Source organism: Anomaloglossus baeobatrachus, unplaced genomic scaffold (assembly GCF_048569485.1).
Source record: "Anomaloglossus baeobatrachus isolate aAnoBae1 unplaced genomic scaffold, aAnoBae1.hap1 Scaffold_344, whole genome shotgun sequence".
Taxonomy (NCBI): domain Eukaryota; kingdom Metazoa; phylum Chordata; class Amphibia; order Anura; family Aromobatidae; genus Anomaloglossus; species Anomaloglossus baeobatrachus.
Genome location: NW_027442808.1, coordinates 12,862 through 30,390, shown reverse-complemented (window position 1 = coordinate 30,390; position 17,529 = coordinate 12,862). Strand labels below are relative to the sequence as shown.

Here is a 17,529-nt window from a genome sequence, read left to right as displayed (position 1 = left end):
GACGGCCGGTGGGCGGGGAAGGCAGTGCACTGTCGGTCAGTTCACAGTGGTAAAGATAAACACTCGGCAGCACAGTTATAGCGCGCGTCTGCAGCCCCAGCTGTTGCGCTGTATCTGTGCTGCTGTGAATACAGTGCCCAGAATCACACGTGCAAGGCTTTGCCGGTTGCTGCCATGGCAGACTCGCATGAGCCTCTCGCATGTGTGATTCCGGTGAAAGTAAAAAAAAAAAAATCGACGTGTGGTTTCCGCTATTTTCATCACCAGGCAAGATAACGCCGGCTGGGGGCTGGTATATCCCCAGCCCGCAACCGCCCGGTATTGCCGCATCTATTGGATGTGACCATACCGGTGAGCGCTACTGGCTGTTCCCGCAGTCATGATGCGGTGCCAGTCGGGGTAATAGCAGGGGTTAATAGCGGCACATGGCTGCTACTAAACCCTAGCTTTGTTCGTTGGCACAGGCGTCTATCAGATACCTGCATCACACTAACCTGTAAGTGACAGTAAATAAACACAGACACAGAGAACAATCCTTTATTTGGAATAAAATACAAACATCCCCTGCTTCACCACTTTATTAAGCCCAAACACCCTGCAGCGCCGACGTAATCCACAGGAGAAGTCCCACGCCGCTTCAGCTCTGCTACATCTGAATATCACAGAGAGCGGCACGACTGACCGCTCTCTGTGAGCTCCAGAGAATGAATGAGCTGCGCATTGAGCGCTGATGTCACTCAGGTCATTTGCGGTCACAGCTGGAGATTCCCAAGGTCCTTCATCTGTGATCGCAGGTAACCTGACCTCAGGTGGAGGTCACTGAGTTCACAGACCTGCATCTCCTAGCAGAAAAAACGCAGTTTTTTTGGCCAAGAGATGCAGATTTAGTGCTGAAATTTTTATACCATATTTCTGCATCGAATCTACACGTTTTTGCCTCGGTTATTGTTAGGCGATTTTTGCTGCGGTTTTTTGCCAGGAGGTGCACATTTGGTGCTGAAATCGTCTGCACCAGCTTTCAGCACCAAATTTCCACCTGCTGGCAGAATTTTTTTTTTTTCATCCCCAGTCATGATAACGCCGGCTGGGGGCTGGCATAATCTCAGCCTGCTGCTGTCTGAACATGAGCGTGCATGTACCTAGAAACACATGCACGCTCCTGTCAGACGTTTGCAGCTGTTCTGCGATGTCAGACTCGTGGGAGTTCCTCACAAGTGTGACTGCGATGTAGAAAAAAACGCTTGCTTTTTTTTTAAAATAAATAATTAAAAAAAAACGACGTGCGGTCCCCCCAGTTTTCATCCACAGACATAACGCCGGCTGGGAGCTGGTATATCCTCATTTCGCAGCCGCCCAGTATTGCCGCATGTATTAGATGTGACAATACCGGTGTGCGATACCGGCTCTTCCCGGAGGCGTGATGAGGTGCCAGTCGGGGTAATAGCAGGGGTTAATAGCGGCGCACGGGTGCTGCTAAACCCTAGCTTTGTGTGATGGCACAGGCGTCTATCAGATACCTGTATCACACAAACCTATAAATGACAGTAAACAAACACAGAAACAGAGAACAATCCTTTATTTGAAATAAAGTACAAAACACACCCTGTTTCACCTCTTTATTAAGCCCAAACACCCTGCAGCTCCGACGTAATCCACAGGAGAAGTCCCACGCCGACACATCCAGCGCTGCTACATCTCAGAGCGAGCAGCTATATAGAAGACTGCCCGCTCTGAGTACAGCCTATTACTGAGCCGCGATAAGCGATGACCACAGCTGAGCTGTCACAGGCTGGGGGGCGCGTCAGCCTGCAACCAATCACAGCTGAGAAGACGGCCGGTGGGCGAGGAAAACACGGAAAGCTCTGCGATTGGGTGCACAGGAAGTGAAAGCGCGACCCGGAAGCAGTGTGCCGCCATGACACCGAGTCTCGGTAAGTATGAAACGCTCATTTATTTATTGGGTTTTTTTTTTCATTTTTATTAATTGCCGATTCCGGATCGTGCACCTGGAATCCTGCGCCCGGGTCCGGCCCGGAGATAGCGCTGAAACCGTGCGGATCCGGATGTTTACGGTCCGGGTCCGCTCAAAACTAAACCGGAGTTGTCTCAGCTGTTCTGATTTCTGCACTCCCCCATTATAAGTACTCACCACTTTACCTCAGTAGTTGCCAGTGATAACTTGCTTTTCCATGGTCCTGGCATGGAGGTGAGAGCCATGGAAAGAAAAATTGTTTTGAATTTAATCCTGGAGATTGCTGCTTGGAAGTCTTCTTTGGTGTCTTCCTATTGATCATCTCCCTTTTTATTCATTTCTCTTTCCATCCCCCTTTTTTACCACTTGTTTGGGAATGCAGTTTCTTTTTCCTTTGTCGTTTTCTTTTTGTGTCATTATCATAAAGCAGGACTAATGTTCCTCCTGCCCTGCTCACTAGACACAGTTGTGATTAGGGTAAGACAGGGATAGACACGTGATTGCCGCACAAGGGAAAAGAACCTGTCTTGGGACATCGGGGAGCTCAGGGTTGCTCAAAGTAAGTGACATGGTTTATCCTTCCTGTTCTTCCCTAGAGGCAGTGATTCCCACCCCATCTTTCTCATGATACACCGCTCAGCCTCTTGGTGGAACACAACAACCAGGGACTACCCTGTATTGGTAACTGGTGCCTACTGTCAGCAAAGTCCAACCTCAGAGGCTCTGGTGATGACTGGGTAGGCATTTAATCATGTCCCTCCGGGTAAGCCTGGTTCAGGGCGCAGTGAGGCTACACCCTTCTCCTAAACCTATTAGCATGACTGGTTTACATGTAATTCTTCAAATGACATGATTCACAAGAAACCCTCAAAGGCTTCATTCACTGTAATGAGGCAGCAGAGTTAGTCTGGACTCCTCATGGCAGCGCGTCAATCATCCCTATCTAGTGAACGGTTATCTCCAGTAATCGTATTATTACAGCGGATTCTTTATGATGTTACATCGTCATCTTCTCCTCATTCAGGTCCCTACAATATCGGATCCTCTCAGTGGAGATTTTCTATATAAGAGAATTCTCCTGATTGACCCATCAGGGATGGATATGGACAGGGACAAGATGGCGGAGAGGATATTACACCTCACCCTAGAGATCCTCTTCCAGCTTACTGGAGAGGTTAGAGATTCTGATGACGTCACATTACATCATTCTTATCTATGGGAATAACAGATGGACAGAACTGGAGAGGTGAGGACTCTGGAAATGTCTGGAGTGAGATTTATTACTGTGTCTCTCCATAAGCAGGATTACACAGTAGTGAAGAAGACCTCTAGTGAGCGCTGTCAGGCCCCTGTGTCTGAGGGATGGGGAAGACCCCTGAGCCCAATCACGGGGCCTCCACCTCACCCCCCGATACATGAGGACATCAATGACCAGAAGATCCTAGAACTCACCTACAAGATGATTGAGCTGCTGACTGGAGAGGTGACACTGCTGGGAATGCTGGGACATTATACAGTAACGCTATGAAGGGATCGGGGGTGACGGTATCATTGTATGTGTCAGGTTCCTATAAGGTGTCAGGACGTCACCGTCTATTTCTCCATGGAGGAGTGGGAGTATTTAGAAGGACACAAAGATCTGTACAAGGACGTCATGATGGAGGATCCCCAGCCCCTCACATCACCAGGTAATAGACAGGACTAAATACACACGGCCTATAATTATCTGTATGTAAGGAATGAATTCAGTCCCTGTATGTGTCTCCTCCAGTTCTATCCAGTAAGAGGACAACACCAGAGAGATGTCCTCGTCCTCTTCTCCCACAGGACTGTAAACAAGAAGACCCCGATGTTCCTCAGGATGTGTTTCCTCCAGCTCTATCCAGTAAGAGATATCTACTCATGTACTTTCTGCACTAATTTTGTGTTTACATTTTTAGGCTTTCTGCTCTGTTTTTTTCAGCTGTATTTTCTTTGTTTTTGCTTCTTCTGCTGTTTGTTTCTAGTGCCTTCTTTATGTCGTTATGAAGGCAACTCAAAGACCTGCAGAGGGTTCATGAATAACCTGTTTCCCCGAAAATACGACCTGCACCGAAAATAAGACCTAGCATGATTTTATGGGATTTTAAGAGAATACTTGAAATATAAGCCCTAGTCCAAAAATAAGCCCTAGTTACAGTCAGGGCCAGTGTTGGGAGAGTCAATTCTCCTAGCGGCCCCAGTGTTTATATGCCAATTATAGGACTGCTTAAGGACCTTTTTGACATAACGTCATGTGACCAAAGGCTGGTGGGTGTGTGTGTGTGTGTGTGTGTGTGTGTGTGTTTTCACGCCAATTTTAACCAGCTTTGCCAAAATGGGTAGAGCTTGGCCAGAAGAAGGGTGTGATGCTACCGCTTCTCTAACTAACTTCATAACAAACTGCAGCGTTCCCTATGCCAGAAATCTCACTCCAGTCCCTGGTGTCATTTGTCAGTGTCCATTGCCGGTATTGATGAATTGGAGCACTAATGTTTATCTGCACAGACTGCAAAACCCTGCTACTTGCTTTGGTTACAAAGCCTAAGGTTAGGCCATCAACGTTATAGTCCCGGACAATCCCGTTAAATATCCAGCATCTGTCTCTAACTATTTTATGTTAGTTTTTTAAAAAAAAAATCTTTGAAATTGTCTATGTTGTGGATCAATGTTACAAGGAGATTTTTGCAGGTTTTGCCAACTGTCATGGCGGCGTCAGAATCTGTGGAAATGATAGATTCTGGTACTCTGCATGTTAACTGCTGTGATGTCTGTGAGTAGCGCAGGGAGACGCAGGCTTTAAACTACAGGCTAGCAAAAGTTATTATCTGCTGGTCTGATTGTTAATGTCTTTGATCACATGCTGTAGAGGAGAAAGTATCTATCACTCCCTTTCTGTATATGCTGGCTGGACTATTTCATTAATGCCAGCTATTGGTTACCTATACTCATCTGGATAGGTGTTGAGATCCAGACTTATGGGTGGTTGTTTTGTATTATTGCTGTGAGCTGTTGTGGTTTTAACCCTTGTTGTGTTTTTGTTGCTGCCTTTCTGCTCTTGCTTTTCTCCTTAGTCTCTCACTGTTTATTTCTGTGAGTTTGCAATGTGTCCTGTCTGTCTTAATATTTGTTTCCATCATATTCCTGCCCCGTCCTTCCCCGGGGGATTACAGATTAGATCTAGTAAGGAGAATAGTAAGGCATGGGACTCGGGCATCTCCATATTCAGGGGTAATCAAGAGGTTAGAAACAGTTTAGGGTCCCCTAGCGTGAGGGACGGTATAGTACCCCCCTATCCCTCATTATCCTGCAGTCACATTGTGACAATCAATCAGATTATTTACTGTAGCACATTCCAAAGAACTGGTGCTAGTAATGGGAGATTCAAATTAACGAAGATGTAACTCTTAGATAGGGATGGGAGATCCCGATTTGTAAAGATCGGAGATCGTACCGATCACATAGTGATCGTGTGCACGATCCCACTCACGAGCTTTCCTGGAAAGCTCGTGTTACAGATCGGTTCAGATCGGGACCAGGGGCTGTAAAAAGAAAGCACATTATTAAAATAAAAAACTTTATGATCATACTTACTGGTCACATGACTATGACGTTTTCAAAGGTCCTCTTAACTTCCGAGGGTATTCACTGCACTGCTCGTCACTTGGCTGTTTTCGGCCGTGTTCGCGGTGATGTCAGGGTTCACCCGAGTCCATGGCTCATAGACTCGATTGAACTTTGACTGTGACTGTGTGAGTGTTGCATCGCATCACGGCGCTCAATCTCAAGACAGCAGCGGGTCTGCTGCTTGTGTTTCCATGCAGCTGAAGCGCTCCTGTCCTGAGATCAGTCCGTGAGGGGTTATGCCCATGCGAGACGCAAGTGCAATCATCCCCTCACTGTCAGCCTGCTTCTTGCTCTGTACAGAGTGATTTACCAGAGCTGGCAATGCTCTTCTTCTCACTGTGTAAAGACTGTGTCTGTAAAGAGTGATGAAGCTGACAATGCTCTACCTGTGGATTACGTCGGACTAAGGATTTTTTTATTATAAAGATGGATTCTCTAAATGGTTTTTTTTTTGTTATATTTCTAATAAAAAAAATTCTCTGTTGTATTTTTTTTTTTGTTTACTAGAAATTCATGGTGGCCATGTCTAATTTGGCGTGAAACCATGAATTTTGGACTTAGTACCATCTGAGAATACAAAGCTGGTATTAACCCCTTTATTACCCAGCGTGCCACCTCCACGAGGGCCACTGGATGATCCGGGTAAAGCGCCTGGAAAAGGCGCTAAGGAACAATGAGCCATTTCCAGGGGCGGGTGCGGACTGCCGAGAATCCCAGCCCCCAGCTGACTGGCTGTACTTGACTGGCGATCAAAATACAGCGGAAGCCCACGCATTTTTTTTTTATTATTTTTTTTTAAATAATTAAAAAATAATAATGGGCTTCTCTGTATTTTGATTGCCAGTCAGGCAAAGCCAGGCAAATGGGGTGAAGGTGGCAGCCCGTAGCTGTCCGCTTTCATCTGCGCCGAGTATCAAAAATATAGCGGAGCGCTACATCATTTTTAAAAATCATTTATTTTCATAAAATTATATATTGTGCTCACTTTTTTTTGTTTTTATGTATTTTTTTTTATTCAGTACAAATAGGGAGTGGCCCCTTTCTCAGTGAGCTGGGCATTTCATTCTGTGCATCCCCTGACTGTGTGACCTGTTGGGACCCGGTCACTCTCAGCCCTTAGCCACATTGAGGCCTATTTTAGACCTATGGTAAGGTTTTAATATTAGAGTGTAGGTACTATCCCAACTGGGTACACCTTGACGTTTGGTGGGATAGCTTTATGCTTTTTTTTTATATCAAAAACAGTGTTTACTAAGTACCCTATGTTTTATATGCACTATGCTTTTATTTAGTTACAGCAGGGTATGTTTTCACAATTTTTTCCTTGGTTTCTCTTTATTAGAAATAAATACACAGAAACACTTAGGGAGTCCATCTTTTATTACTCCCTCTCACTCCTCCACGATCCTGGTCTTCTGTCACTCATCTAGCTCTGCTATATCAGAATGCACGAGGGGGAGGAAGAGCGCTGCTGCTGCTGCTGCTGCTCCCGCACTGTCTAATCACTCAATGAGTGATCAGAGGTTTTGGGTTGGTAAGCGGGGATTTCACCGCTGCCACCGTTGCCATAGTAGTCTAACAAACGGGTTACTATACTATAGTAACGGTGATCTCTGATTACCTGATTCTGGCGCCGCTAGTCATCACCGGCTGTGGCAACCAATCCCTGCATGTGGGCTGATTGTGTAAAGAGCGCCAACATGCAGGGAGGGGGAGCCGAGCATGTGCCTGAGCATCTCGCTGGTATACTGCGGTCGCTGAGTTTACAGAGTACTGAGCTGCTTGGAAAAGCACCGTGTACCGGCGAGTATGCTGACACTACAGGACCTTTGCACGATGTCATAATCATGTGAACCAGTCTGTAGCCAATAGGATAATACAACATTCCCATGTGACTGATCATATGGCTATGACGTCACGGAAGGTCCTTTTGGTTACCGGGAGGACACCGCGATGATCGTACTCGGAAGCAGAAGCAGCGGGAGACAGAGTGCAGGACACGTCGCGGGAACTGTAAGTATAATGACAATGTTTATTATTAACTGTATTCTTTATTTTATAGCCCCCCCCGCCCCATCCCATAACTGTAAAGTCCAAGATCGGTGATTGGATGCAAGATCATGTTATCTCGATCCCGATCTCGAACTTCACAAAATGATTCGATTAGTCTCCCCGATCCCGACCATCTGGGGGGATCACTCATCACTACTCTTAAGCCTGCTTTACATGTATCAATTTCTCGTGCGATAGCATTTGCGATCGCATCCGCCCCCTTCGTTTGTGCGATATGGGTAATTTGTTGCCTGTGTCGCACAAAGTCGTAAACCTCCGTCACACGTACTTACCTTCCAAACGATCTCGCTGTGGGTGGCGAACATCCTCTTCCTGAAGGGGGAAGGACTTTCGGCGTCACAGCGACGTCACACAGCAGCCGGCCAATAGAAGCGGAGGGGCGGAGATGAGCGGGAAGTAAACATCCCGCCCACCTCCTTCCTTCCGCATTGGCGGCGGGACGCAGGTAAGCTGCAGTTCAGCGTTCCCGGGGTGTCACACGGAGCGATGTGTGCTGCCCCGAGAACGTTGAACAACCGGCGTGCAGTAGGACGTGCGATTTTTAGAAAATGAGCGACGTGTCAACGAGCAACGATAAGGTGAGTAATTTTGCTCGTTAACAGGCGATCGTAGCTGTCACACGCTACGATATGTCAAATGGCGCCGGATGTGCGTCACTTACGACGTAACCCTGAAGATGTATCGTTTGATATATCGTAGCGTGTAAAGCCCGCTTTAGATCGAAATTGGACAACAGATTCAGGATACATTTATTTCTAATTTAATTTCTGATGTTATGGTTTAAAAAAAAATGTACTTTCAAGATAATATCATAAAAAATTATAACATTGTGTTTATTTTTAGCAGATGACTGTATTGGGAGTTCAGATGGAAATCTATCATCTTCAGAATTTAAAACAGATGATGAACGTATCACACATGATACATATGAAGAGCATGCTGTTGTCCCAAATATACCTCCTGTCCTTCCTCGGAAAGCTTCATCATCAGATCTTTTCAAGCAAGTCCAAAATTCCGATTTATCACAGAATTGTAAGCAAAATAAAGGTTACAGAAGGGATGTGGAACATGAAACGGCTCCTGCAAGGGTGAAGCCATTTTCATGTTCAGAATGTGGGAAATGTTTTATTCAGAAATCAAATCTTGTTATGCATAAGAAAAATCACACAGGGGCGAAGATATTCTTATGCTTGGAATGTGGTAAATGCTTTACTAGTAAATCAAGTCTTGTTGACCATGGAAAACTTCACACAGGGGAGAAGCCATTTTCATGTTCAGAGTGTGGGAAATGTTTTATTCAGAAATCAGATCTTGTTAGGCATCAAAGATGTCACACTGGGGAGAAGCCATTTTCATGTTTAGAATGTGGGAAATGTTTTATTCAAAAATCAAAACTTGTTCAGCATCAAAGATCTCACACTGGGGAGAAGCCATTTTCATGTTCAGAATGTGGGAAATGTTTTATTCAAAAATCAGATCTTGTTAGGCATCAAAGATGTCACACCGCGGAGAAGCCATTTTCATGTTTAGAATGTGAGAAATGTTTTATCCAGAAATCAAAACTTGTTCAGCATCAAAGATCTCACACCGGGGAGAAGCCATTTTCATGTTCAGAATGTGAGAAACGTTTTAATTGGAAATCAGAACTTGTTGTGCATCAAAGAATTCACACAGGGGAGAAGCCATTTTCATGTTCAGACTGTGGAAAATGTTTTTTTCGGAAATCAAATCTTGTTCAGCATCAAAGATCTCACACCGGGGAGAAGCCATTTTCATGTTCAGAATGTGGGAAATGTTTTATTAAAAAATCAGATCTTGTTGTGCATCAAAGATGTCACACCGGGGATAAGCCATTTTCATGCTCAGAATGTGGAAAATGTTTTACTCAGAAAATAACCTTTGCTAACCATCAAAAATATCACACAGGGGAGAAGCCATTTTCATGTTCAGAATGTGGGAAATGTTTTATTCAGAAATCAGATCTTGTTAGACATAAGAAAAATCACACAGGGGAGAAGCCATTTTCATGCTTGGAATGTGGTAAATGTTTTACTAGGAAATCAAGTCTTGTTGACCATGGAAAACTTCACACAGGGGAGAAGCCATTTTCATGTTCAGAGTGTGGGAAATGTTTTATTCAGAAATCAGATCTTGTTAGGCATCAAAGATGTCACACTGGGGAGAAGCCATTTTCATGTTTAGAATGTGGGAAATGTTTTACTCAAAAATCAAAACTTGTTCAGCATCAAAAATCTCACACCGGGGAGAAGCCATTTTCATGTTCAAAATGTGGTAAATGTTTTATTCAGAAATCAAATCTTGTTCAGCATCAAAGATCTCACACCGGGGAGAAGCCATTTTCATGTTCAGAATGTGGGAAACGTTTTAATCGGAAATCAGAACTTGTTGTGCATCAAAGATCTCACATCGGGAAGAAGCCATTTTCATGTTCAGAATGTGGGAAACATTTTAATTGGAAATCAGAACTTGTTGTGCATCAAAGATCTCACACCGGGGAGAAGCCATTTTCATGTTCAGAATGTGGGAAATGTTTTATTCGGAAATCAGGTCTTGTTAGGCATCAAAGATCTCACACAGGGGAGAAGCCGTTGTTATGCCCAGATTGTGGTAAATGTTTTACTAGGAAATCAGGTCTTGTTTACCATCAAAAAAATCACACAAAATAAATAATTTTTTTGTTCTGAATGTGGGAAATGTAATTTTCATAAATCACATCTTGTTAAACGTGTGAAGAAGCCACACAGGGAAGGAACCTTTTTCATGTTGTGAATAATTGAAATGTATAACTGGTAAATCAAGTCTTGCCCACATCAGAAAACCAACAGAGCAGAGCAGCCAATATTGGTTTCAGAATTTGCCAAATGTTTTTATCATTAATCAGGTCCTGTTGTCAGATGAGTCACATGGGAGAAGCCATCATGATGTATCATAATTCAAAGGATTTTATCCTAATTTCGGCTACAATTCCTTAAGTAAGAATTTGTGAGGAAAAGAACCATTTTCTTTCTTTTTATAAATTATTGTATTGTTTGAACCATAAGTCACACCTAGGTTTTAAAGGAGGAATATAGTGAAAAAATTAACGCAAAAAATGTGGTCATCAAGCACTTTAAGGCCTGTTTCACACGTCAGTGATTCTGGTACGTTTGTGCTTTTTTTTTCTACATACCAGAATCACTGACATACGCAGACCCACTACAATGAATGGGTCTGCTCACACATCAGTGATTTGTCACTGAACGTGTCTCCGTGCAGCGTGCACGTGTGGCCGTGATTGCCGCACGGAGACATGTCCATTTTTTTCTGACATCACGGATGTCCCACGGACCACGCAGTGGTGTGATCCGGGAAACACGTGCCAGAAAAAAACGTGCTCATAAAATAAAAAACATTTTACTCACCCGGCTTCAGCGGCGCTCTCTGCAGCCTGATCTGCCTGCTGCTTCTGAGCCGGCTCATTACTGTCGCGCATATTCATGATGCATGTGAAAGAAAAAGGTTCTCGTAGACCTCGAGAGCTAAGAAGACGTTGTAGACAATCCGTTCCAAGCAAAGACTGAAGTTTATTCCGAGATAGCAACAGAGCAGATAAGACAGGTTATCGGCACGAAGACACACGCAGGTGTCTTGTAGAACAGCAGAATTAGCAACAGATGAAGAAGAAGTGTCCCCGATAGGCGTGTGGGGGCTTTTATACATGTTAGACAAAGGAAAGTTCATACTGCAGAGAAAGGCGTACACATTAGAAAACAAAGAATATAATGATACATCATGACATTATTTACGAGCATTGCGGTAGAAACTTATCAGATCCCTATGGGCCTCCATGGTACTTTTAATTAATTCAGTAATGTTGTCATGGCTAACATCTCTGATCCCTAAAGGCGCCTCTACTTCACATAACTCTTCAAACACTGACAACTCTATTGACAACTTTGTTTCTTTATCAATTCAATATACCTACTGTTTATGACTACACATCACCATCTATCAACTGACGCAATTGTATTCTTCTATTCGATTTAACCTTTTTAGACTTTTTCTTATACTTGCTAACAATACTGATGTCATCTCTATCTCCTCTCTGGGGGGAGAACTCTAGCCAATGCATCTCATTAGCTGCAAAGTTAGTTTGCTCAAGTCTGCCTAAGATGGCTGTTAGATGCAACATGGCTGCTCAGCATATTTTGGCTGACTAGTCTCTAACAACTCCCCCTTTTGTACTCTGTCCAGAGTACAACTTACAGCACTGAGATATGTAAGGGTGAATTGCCATAGACAGGATTATCGAGAGACCGCATTGACTCATACACCTGTAAGCCAGTTTTTTCAAGAGATCAGATTGAGCACGTACATGGAGGGCCCATATCCCTAACAAAAACAAAAAAAACACAAAAAAAATAATTAAAGTAGGAGTCCAAAGTAATCAAAGTATGAGTCCCAAGGTAATGAGTCCTGTAACAGTCCTTAAATCTTATGATCCATGTTTCCTGCTTTTCTTCCTCTCCAAATTCTGGAATCTTCAGATCTTCTCCCTCTCACACTATCAGAGTCCCACTGTATAGTGTGAAACTCCCCCTCCAGATACTCTGGCGGATCCATGGTTAGGGACCTGTGGGAAAAATAAAAGTGAGGTATCAGTTCTTACCAATATTAAGAAGTTTGCATTGATCAATGTGAACACTTTTAACACCTTTGTTTGTTGGCTTGCTAAACCTATGTACTCCTAATATTGTGGGGCTGATCACTTGAGTGATGAAAAATGAACACTCCCAATTTGCTTCTCTGAGTTCTACCTGAAGTTTTTAACTATGATCTGAGCTTCTGTAACAATTTTGGATTGAAAGGATTTTTCAGTAGGATTGACAACTTTTAGCCATCTGAAAAACAGTATATTACTAAAGGTGCTAAATCTGTTGTTGGTTTTGGTGCCACTGATCCCTCTGTACTATGGCTTGTTCTGGGCAAGGAGATACAATGTCACTTGGCAAATGAACAGGCATCTGTCTTCCCGTCATTAATTCAAAAGGAGAAATTCCTGTGGATTTGGAAGCCACAGCACGGATGGCCAGCAGAATAGCTGGTAAAATCAAAGGAGCAAATCCGACTATGTGTCTTACTTGATTCGTCGTCCAGTGTACAGCCAGTACATGCTTCATGCACAAAGTGAAGCCCTTTTCCATGCACGTTAACAACTGAGCGGAAAAACCCAAGGCATGTAAATGACTTGCAATTTCAGAACCTTCTTTGGGCCATTCTTGCAAAAGCACAGATGAGATGGATACATCCCCTGTGCAGGGCTGGGAGGGATCAGGGTTGATTAATGCCATGGCTGCAGTGAGAGCCCGCTTTAACCCGTCAAAGGCCTGTAGGATTTCGATAATGATTTGGACATAATCATTCTCAATACATTTTAGGAGCTCATATAGTGGTTTAGCAAGGCAAGCAAAATCTACAATAAATTATCTGGAAAAATTAACAATGGGTACGGAGAAAAATCCGTTTGCAATGTCAAGACATGAAAACACTTTACATTCATTCCTCAGCTGCGACATGACTTCAGGGACAGATGCAACAAAGTAAGCAGCTAACGGAGTGTACTTATTTACAAGTCTCAGGTTCACAACCATGCGAAAGCTACGATCTGTCTTTTTGACAGGCAGGATGGGGCTGTTGCACAGGCAGTTTCTATGCACGACCACTCCCTGTTTTTCCAACCCAGAAACTGCCACCCGTATGTACGGGGTGATTTCTTCAGGAATTCGGTACTGTCGCTGGAAAGGTGGTAGCTTATCACCATCAATTTTAACCTGAGTTTGCATTAGACCACAATCAGTTTCATTTGAAGTCCACAATTCTGGGAACAACTGTTTCAATTCATCTTTTAAAGCATCATTTGCAACATTTTCCCCAAAATTTCATCAGTACATAGATTCAAGCTGGCAATGTCTACTTTATGACTCTCCAGCTCTTCTTCCACAGGCACAATAACGGAACAAACAGTGGCTCTCTTGTCACGCCACAGAGCTCGGTTACATAAATCAACAATTCCCAATGCTCCTAGTACATCAGTTCCCAAAATAGTGGAGTCCAACTGTGGATTTACCCAAAAAGTACATCGAAGACCCCTTTGCTTCGATCCCCCTGAGTCCTGAAATCTCAGGTTCACTGGACGGCTTTTTGTTGCTTGAATACAGGAGCCTTCAAATCCTACCAAAGTGGTAGTTTCAGGCAGTCCAGGGGGTGACTGCAATTTGTGCCCAGTTACAAAACCGAGGCTCCTGTATGAACGAGAAAGTCTTCCCACGATAGCCCCTCCATTCTCCCTCTGACATATGGTCGTCCATCCGTGCCCAGGGAAAGATGGGCAAGAAAGGTGAGGGGAACAGGGGGTTCACGGCATCAATCCGTGTCTCCCGCCGTGGGAAGCCCAAAAAAATCCATCATTCTCGTCTATGAGAATCTTTCGCCCCACAGCCCCCACCTCTGCCCCAAAGAGACCATCAGCGAGAGCCCGGTCCTCATATTCCTGCAGCTCCTTCACTGCCGGAGCATAGAAACGAGGAGGGGTGGCTCCACCCTGAATAGCATTGATCTCTGAGCCTGTGTAATTAAGAGCTAGGGGGGCGGAAGGTCCCTGAGTGGCAGGGTTAACCATTTGAAGACCATTGTACTGCTGATACTGCCGGGGATTATCCACGAGGGGATAAGGAGGTCTTACTCCCTGTGGATGGGGTCCGGAAATACCTCGGGACATGGGGGGGTTAAATGGTACCCGAGGTATGTTCCTCTGCTCCAAATGAGGACACTGACGTTTGATATGTCTCACCTGTCCACAGAAATAACACACCGGAGGACCCCTATTGGGGTTCCGAAAGGGGGGCTCTGCCGACTGGGACCAGCCCATTCTCGGCAGCTGGCCATCCCCCCCTGGAAACCCTGGTCTCCGTGAATCAGCAGATGCAACCCAAGGCGCGCGGTAGGCAAAAACATTAGATTCGTCTCCCTTCGTCTCGGACTGCATGGTTCTGACATTGGTTAACAAGGCTTCGACTACATCCTCAATAGATTCAGCATTATTCAAAACCCCTGACTTGAAAGCCCCGTCAAAGGGTAATTTCTTCACAAACTGTTCCATCATCACATTTCTATTCCCTTGATCCATACTACTCAATAACTTGTCAAACACTACGCACCAGGCTGCAACCCACTTACTTGCTTCAACTCTAAGCTCATCCCCTTTCTTAATTTTGAAGGACTCTAACAATCCTGGATTAGACTTTCTCCCTCGTGGCTTTTGGGAGATCACTAACTTCATCCTCCCCTGAGAATCTGTAAGGTCATAATGAATCCCTCTTCCTTCTTGTACTTTGTAGTGGGACAAAAATTCAGGAGGAACAAAGGACAGAAAGTATAGGGCAGCATCCTCTGTGGACTCAATTTGAAACTTATTCAACCATGATTCAAAACCAAGAACATTACGAAACACCCCTTTACTTTCATCCCAATTGGGCAGGTTTTTAATTAATTTAAGATGTAACAGGGACGCCTGGCCGGGAGCTATTTTAGGGGTAGAAGTGGCATTAGGTTTATCCTCTATCTGGGATGAATCGTCCCCATCATCAGATTCCCCTGCATCTCTCTTTAACTGCTCCTGCATCAACTGAATATGTTTTATCACTACTTATTGTTTTTCCATATGTTCTCTCATCCAGTTCTGTAACCTAAGTCTCCATTCCTCAACTTTCTTCCCTGTCACACTCTGACTCTGTGCCAGCTCCCCCTTCTCTTTCATCGCTGCATGCTGGTCCCGGAGCTCATACCCCTCCCTTTGTGCTACCTCTGCTTGCTTTAATGTCTCATTCAGCTGTGCTTCTCTCTCCCCATACATTACTCCATTTCGCGTGACCCCACTAATATGCTGTCTCTGAGGCTGTCTTTCAATTGTCTGGTCAAAAGCCATCACTGTCTTACACAAAGCCGCTACTCGGCACCCTTCCCTAACTAGCGACTTCTTTCTGTCTAATTCTCTATTCTCTTGCACAAACCAGTGCATCCTTTTTAACGATGTAACTTCTGTATTAACCCCTTCCACCTGGGGTGTGACAGCGTGCCTTTCTGCCTGTCTTTTTAACCACTCCATATCAGTTCAGTGGTCTACAAGGACGCGTTTTAAGTCTGCTCTAGTATCAACCAGTGCGATTCAAGCAAGAGTTAGATACTCACACCTCTCTGTATGGAAGACCCGTGTGCCGGCTTGAGTCGACCAAGTGAGATGTAGTTGCTTTCCAGCCTCACTCACTACGCTTGCCAGGCGTATCCCTCCGTCTTTTAAAGCCTCTTTGCTACCGTGGCACAAAAACGGTTCTCCACGTCCTTGTAGATAAACTCACAAAGAGGTTTCTTCTTAGTTAAACATAAATCTCTATAGTCCTTAGTCTCTTATAATAAATAAAAAAAACAATCGGGCAGACTGGGATGCACTCGTGAGTGGTTCTCTTCAGGCTGGCTTCCTTTGAGTGACTTCCACGTGGCGCCACGCTTTTTTCTTCTTTTTCCCTTCCAGTCCTTAGCTCTCGTCTACAAATTCTTCCTAGGTTCTTCTTGATGAATATAGCAATAAGAGGCTAAAATTTAACTTTTAATTCTAATTATTAAAAGCCCAAGAGGGGTACATGTAACCATAAAACTCTCTAGTGCTCTAGGATCTCAAATAGTACCTTATCATAGCACAGGGAGTCAATAATGTATAACAAACACAACAAAAAAACACAAAATACATAAATCATAAATTGAGTAGATTATATCCACCCGTAGGACAGTGGTCCACTTGCTAGGGAAGAAAAAAATAATCAAAAAACTCAATAAACCTAAATCAAGAGCTAGATACTGGTCCTCAGTGGAAAGACCAGTATTAAATACTGATCCTCAGTAGAAAGACCAATATAAATACGACTGCTCAATATAACAATTAAATGGGAACCCATTTAATTGTTATATTGAGCAGTCGTATTTATATTGGTCTTTCTACTGAGGATCAGTATTTAATACTGGTCTTTCCACTGAGGACCAGTATCTAGCTCTTGATTTAGGTTTATTGAGTTTTTTGATTATTTTTTTCTTCCCTAGCAAGTGGACCACTGTCCTACGGGTGGATATAATCTACTCAATTTATGATTTATGTATTTTGTGTTTTTTTGTTGTGTTTGTTATACATTATTGACTCCCTGTGCTATGATAAGGTACTATTTGAGATCCTAGAGCACTAGAGAGTTTTATGGTTACATGTACCCCTCTTGGGCTTTTAATAATTAGAATTAAAAGTTAAATTTTAGCCTCTTATTGCTATATTCATCATTATTTATAAGTGGCCTCCCTCTGTACGAGGTTTGCTGACAGTACTAGGTTCTTCTTGGAGGCAGCCACCGTCCTGGCTTCTCCTCCTTAGCTGAGCTCGCCACTTGAAAGAAAAAGGTTCTCGTAGACCTCGAGAGCTAAGAAGACGTTGTAGACAATCCGTTCCAAGCAAAGACTGAAGTTTATTCCGAGATAGCAACAGAGCAGATAAGACAGGTTATCGGCACGAAGACACACGCAGGTGTCTTGTAGAACAGCAGAATTAGCAACAGATGAAGAAGTGTCCCCGATAGGCGTGTGGGGGCTTTTATACATGTTAGACAAAGGAAAGCTCATACTGCAGAGAAAGGCGTACACATTAGAAAACAAAGAATATAATGATACATCATGACATTATTTATGAGCATTGCGGTAGAAACTTATCAGATCCCTATGGGCCTCCATGGTACTTTTAATTAATT

The 17,529-nt window shown here is 43.9% G+C and overlaps 1 protein-coding gene across 1 annotated transcript in view; it reads left to right on the top strand.

The window, feature by feature from the left end:
* LOC142272104 (uncharacterized) overlaps window positions 1-16,333 on the top strand; it is a 62,675-nt gene extending 46,342 nt beyond the window's left edge. Inside the window, exons 8-10 of the mRNA XM_075332494.1 lie at window positions 3,612-3,660; window positions 3,744-3,857; window positions 8,534-16,333. Coding sequence (XP_075188609.1) covers window positions 3,612-3,660; window positions 3,744-3,857; window positions 8,534-10,377 — 2,007 coding nt within the window. The 3' untranslated portion in view covers window positions 10,378-16,333. The remainder of the gene's footprint in view (window positions 1-3,611; window positions 3,661-3,743; window positions 3,858-8,533) is intronic.
* The last annotated feature ends 1,196 nt before the right edge of the window (window positions 16,334-17,529 follow it).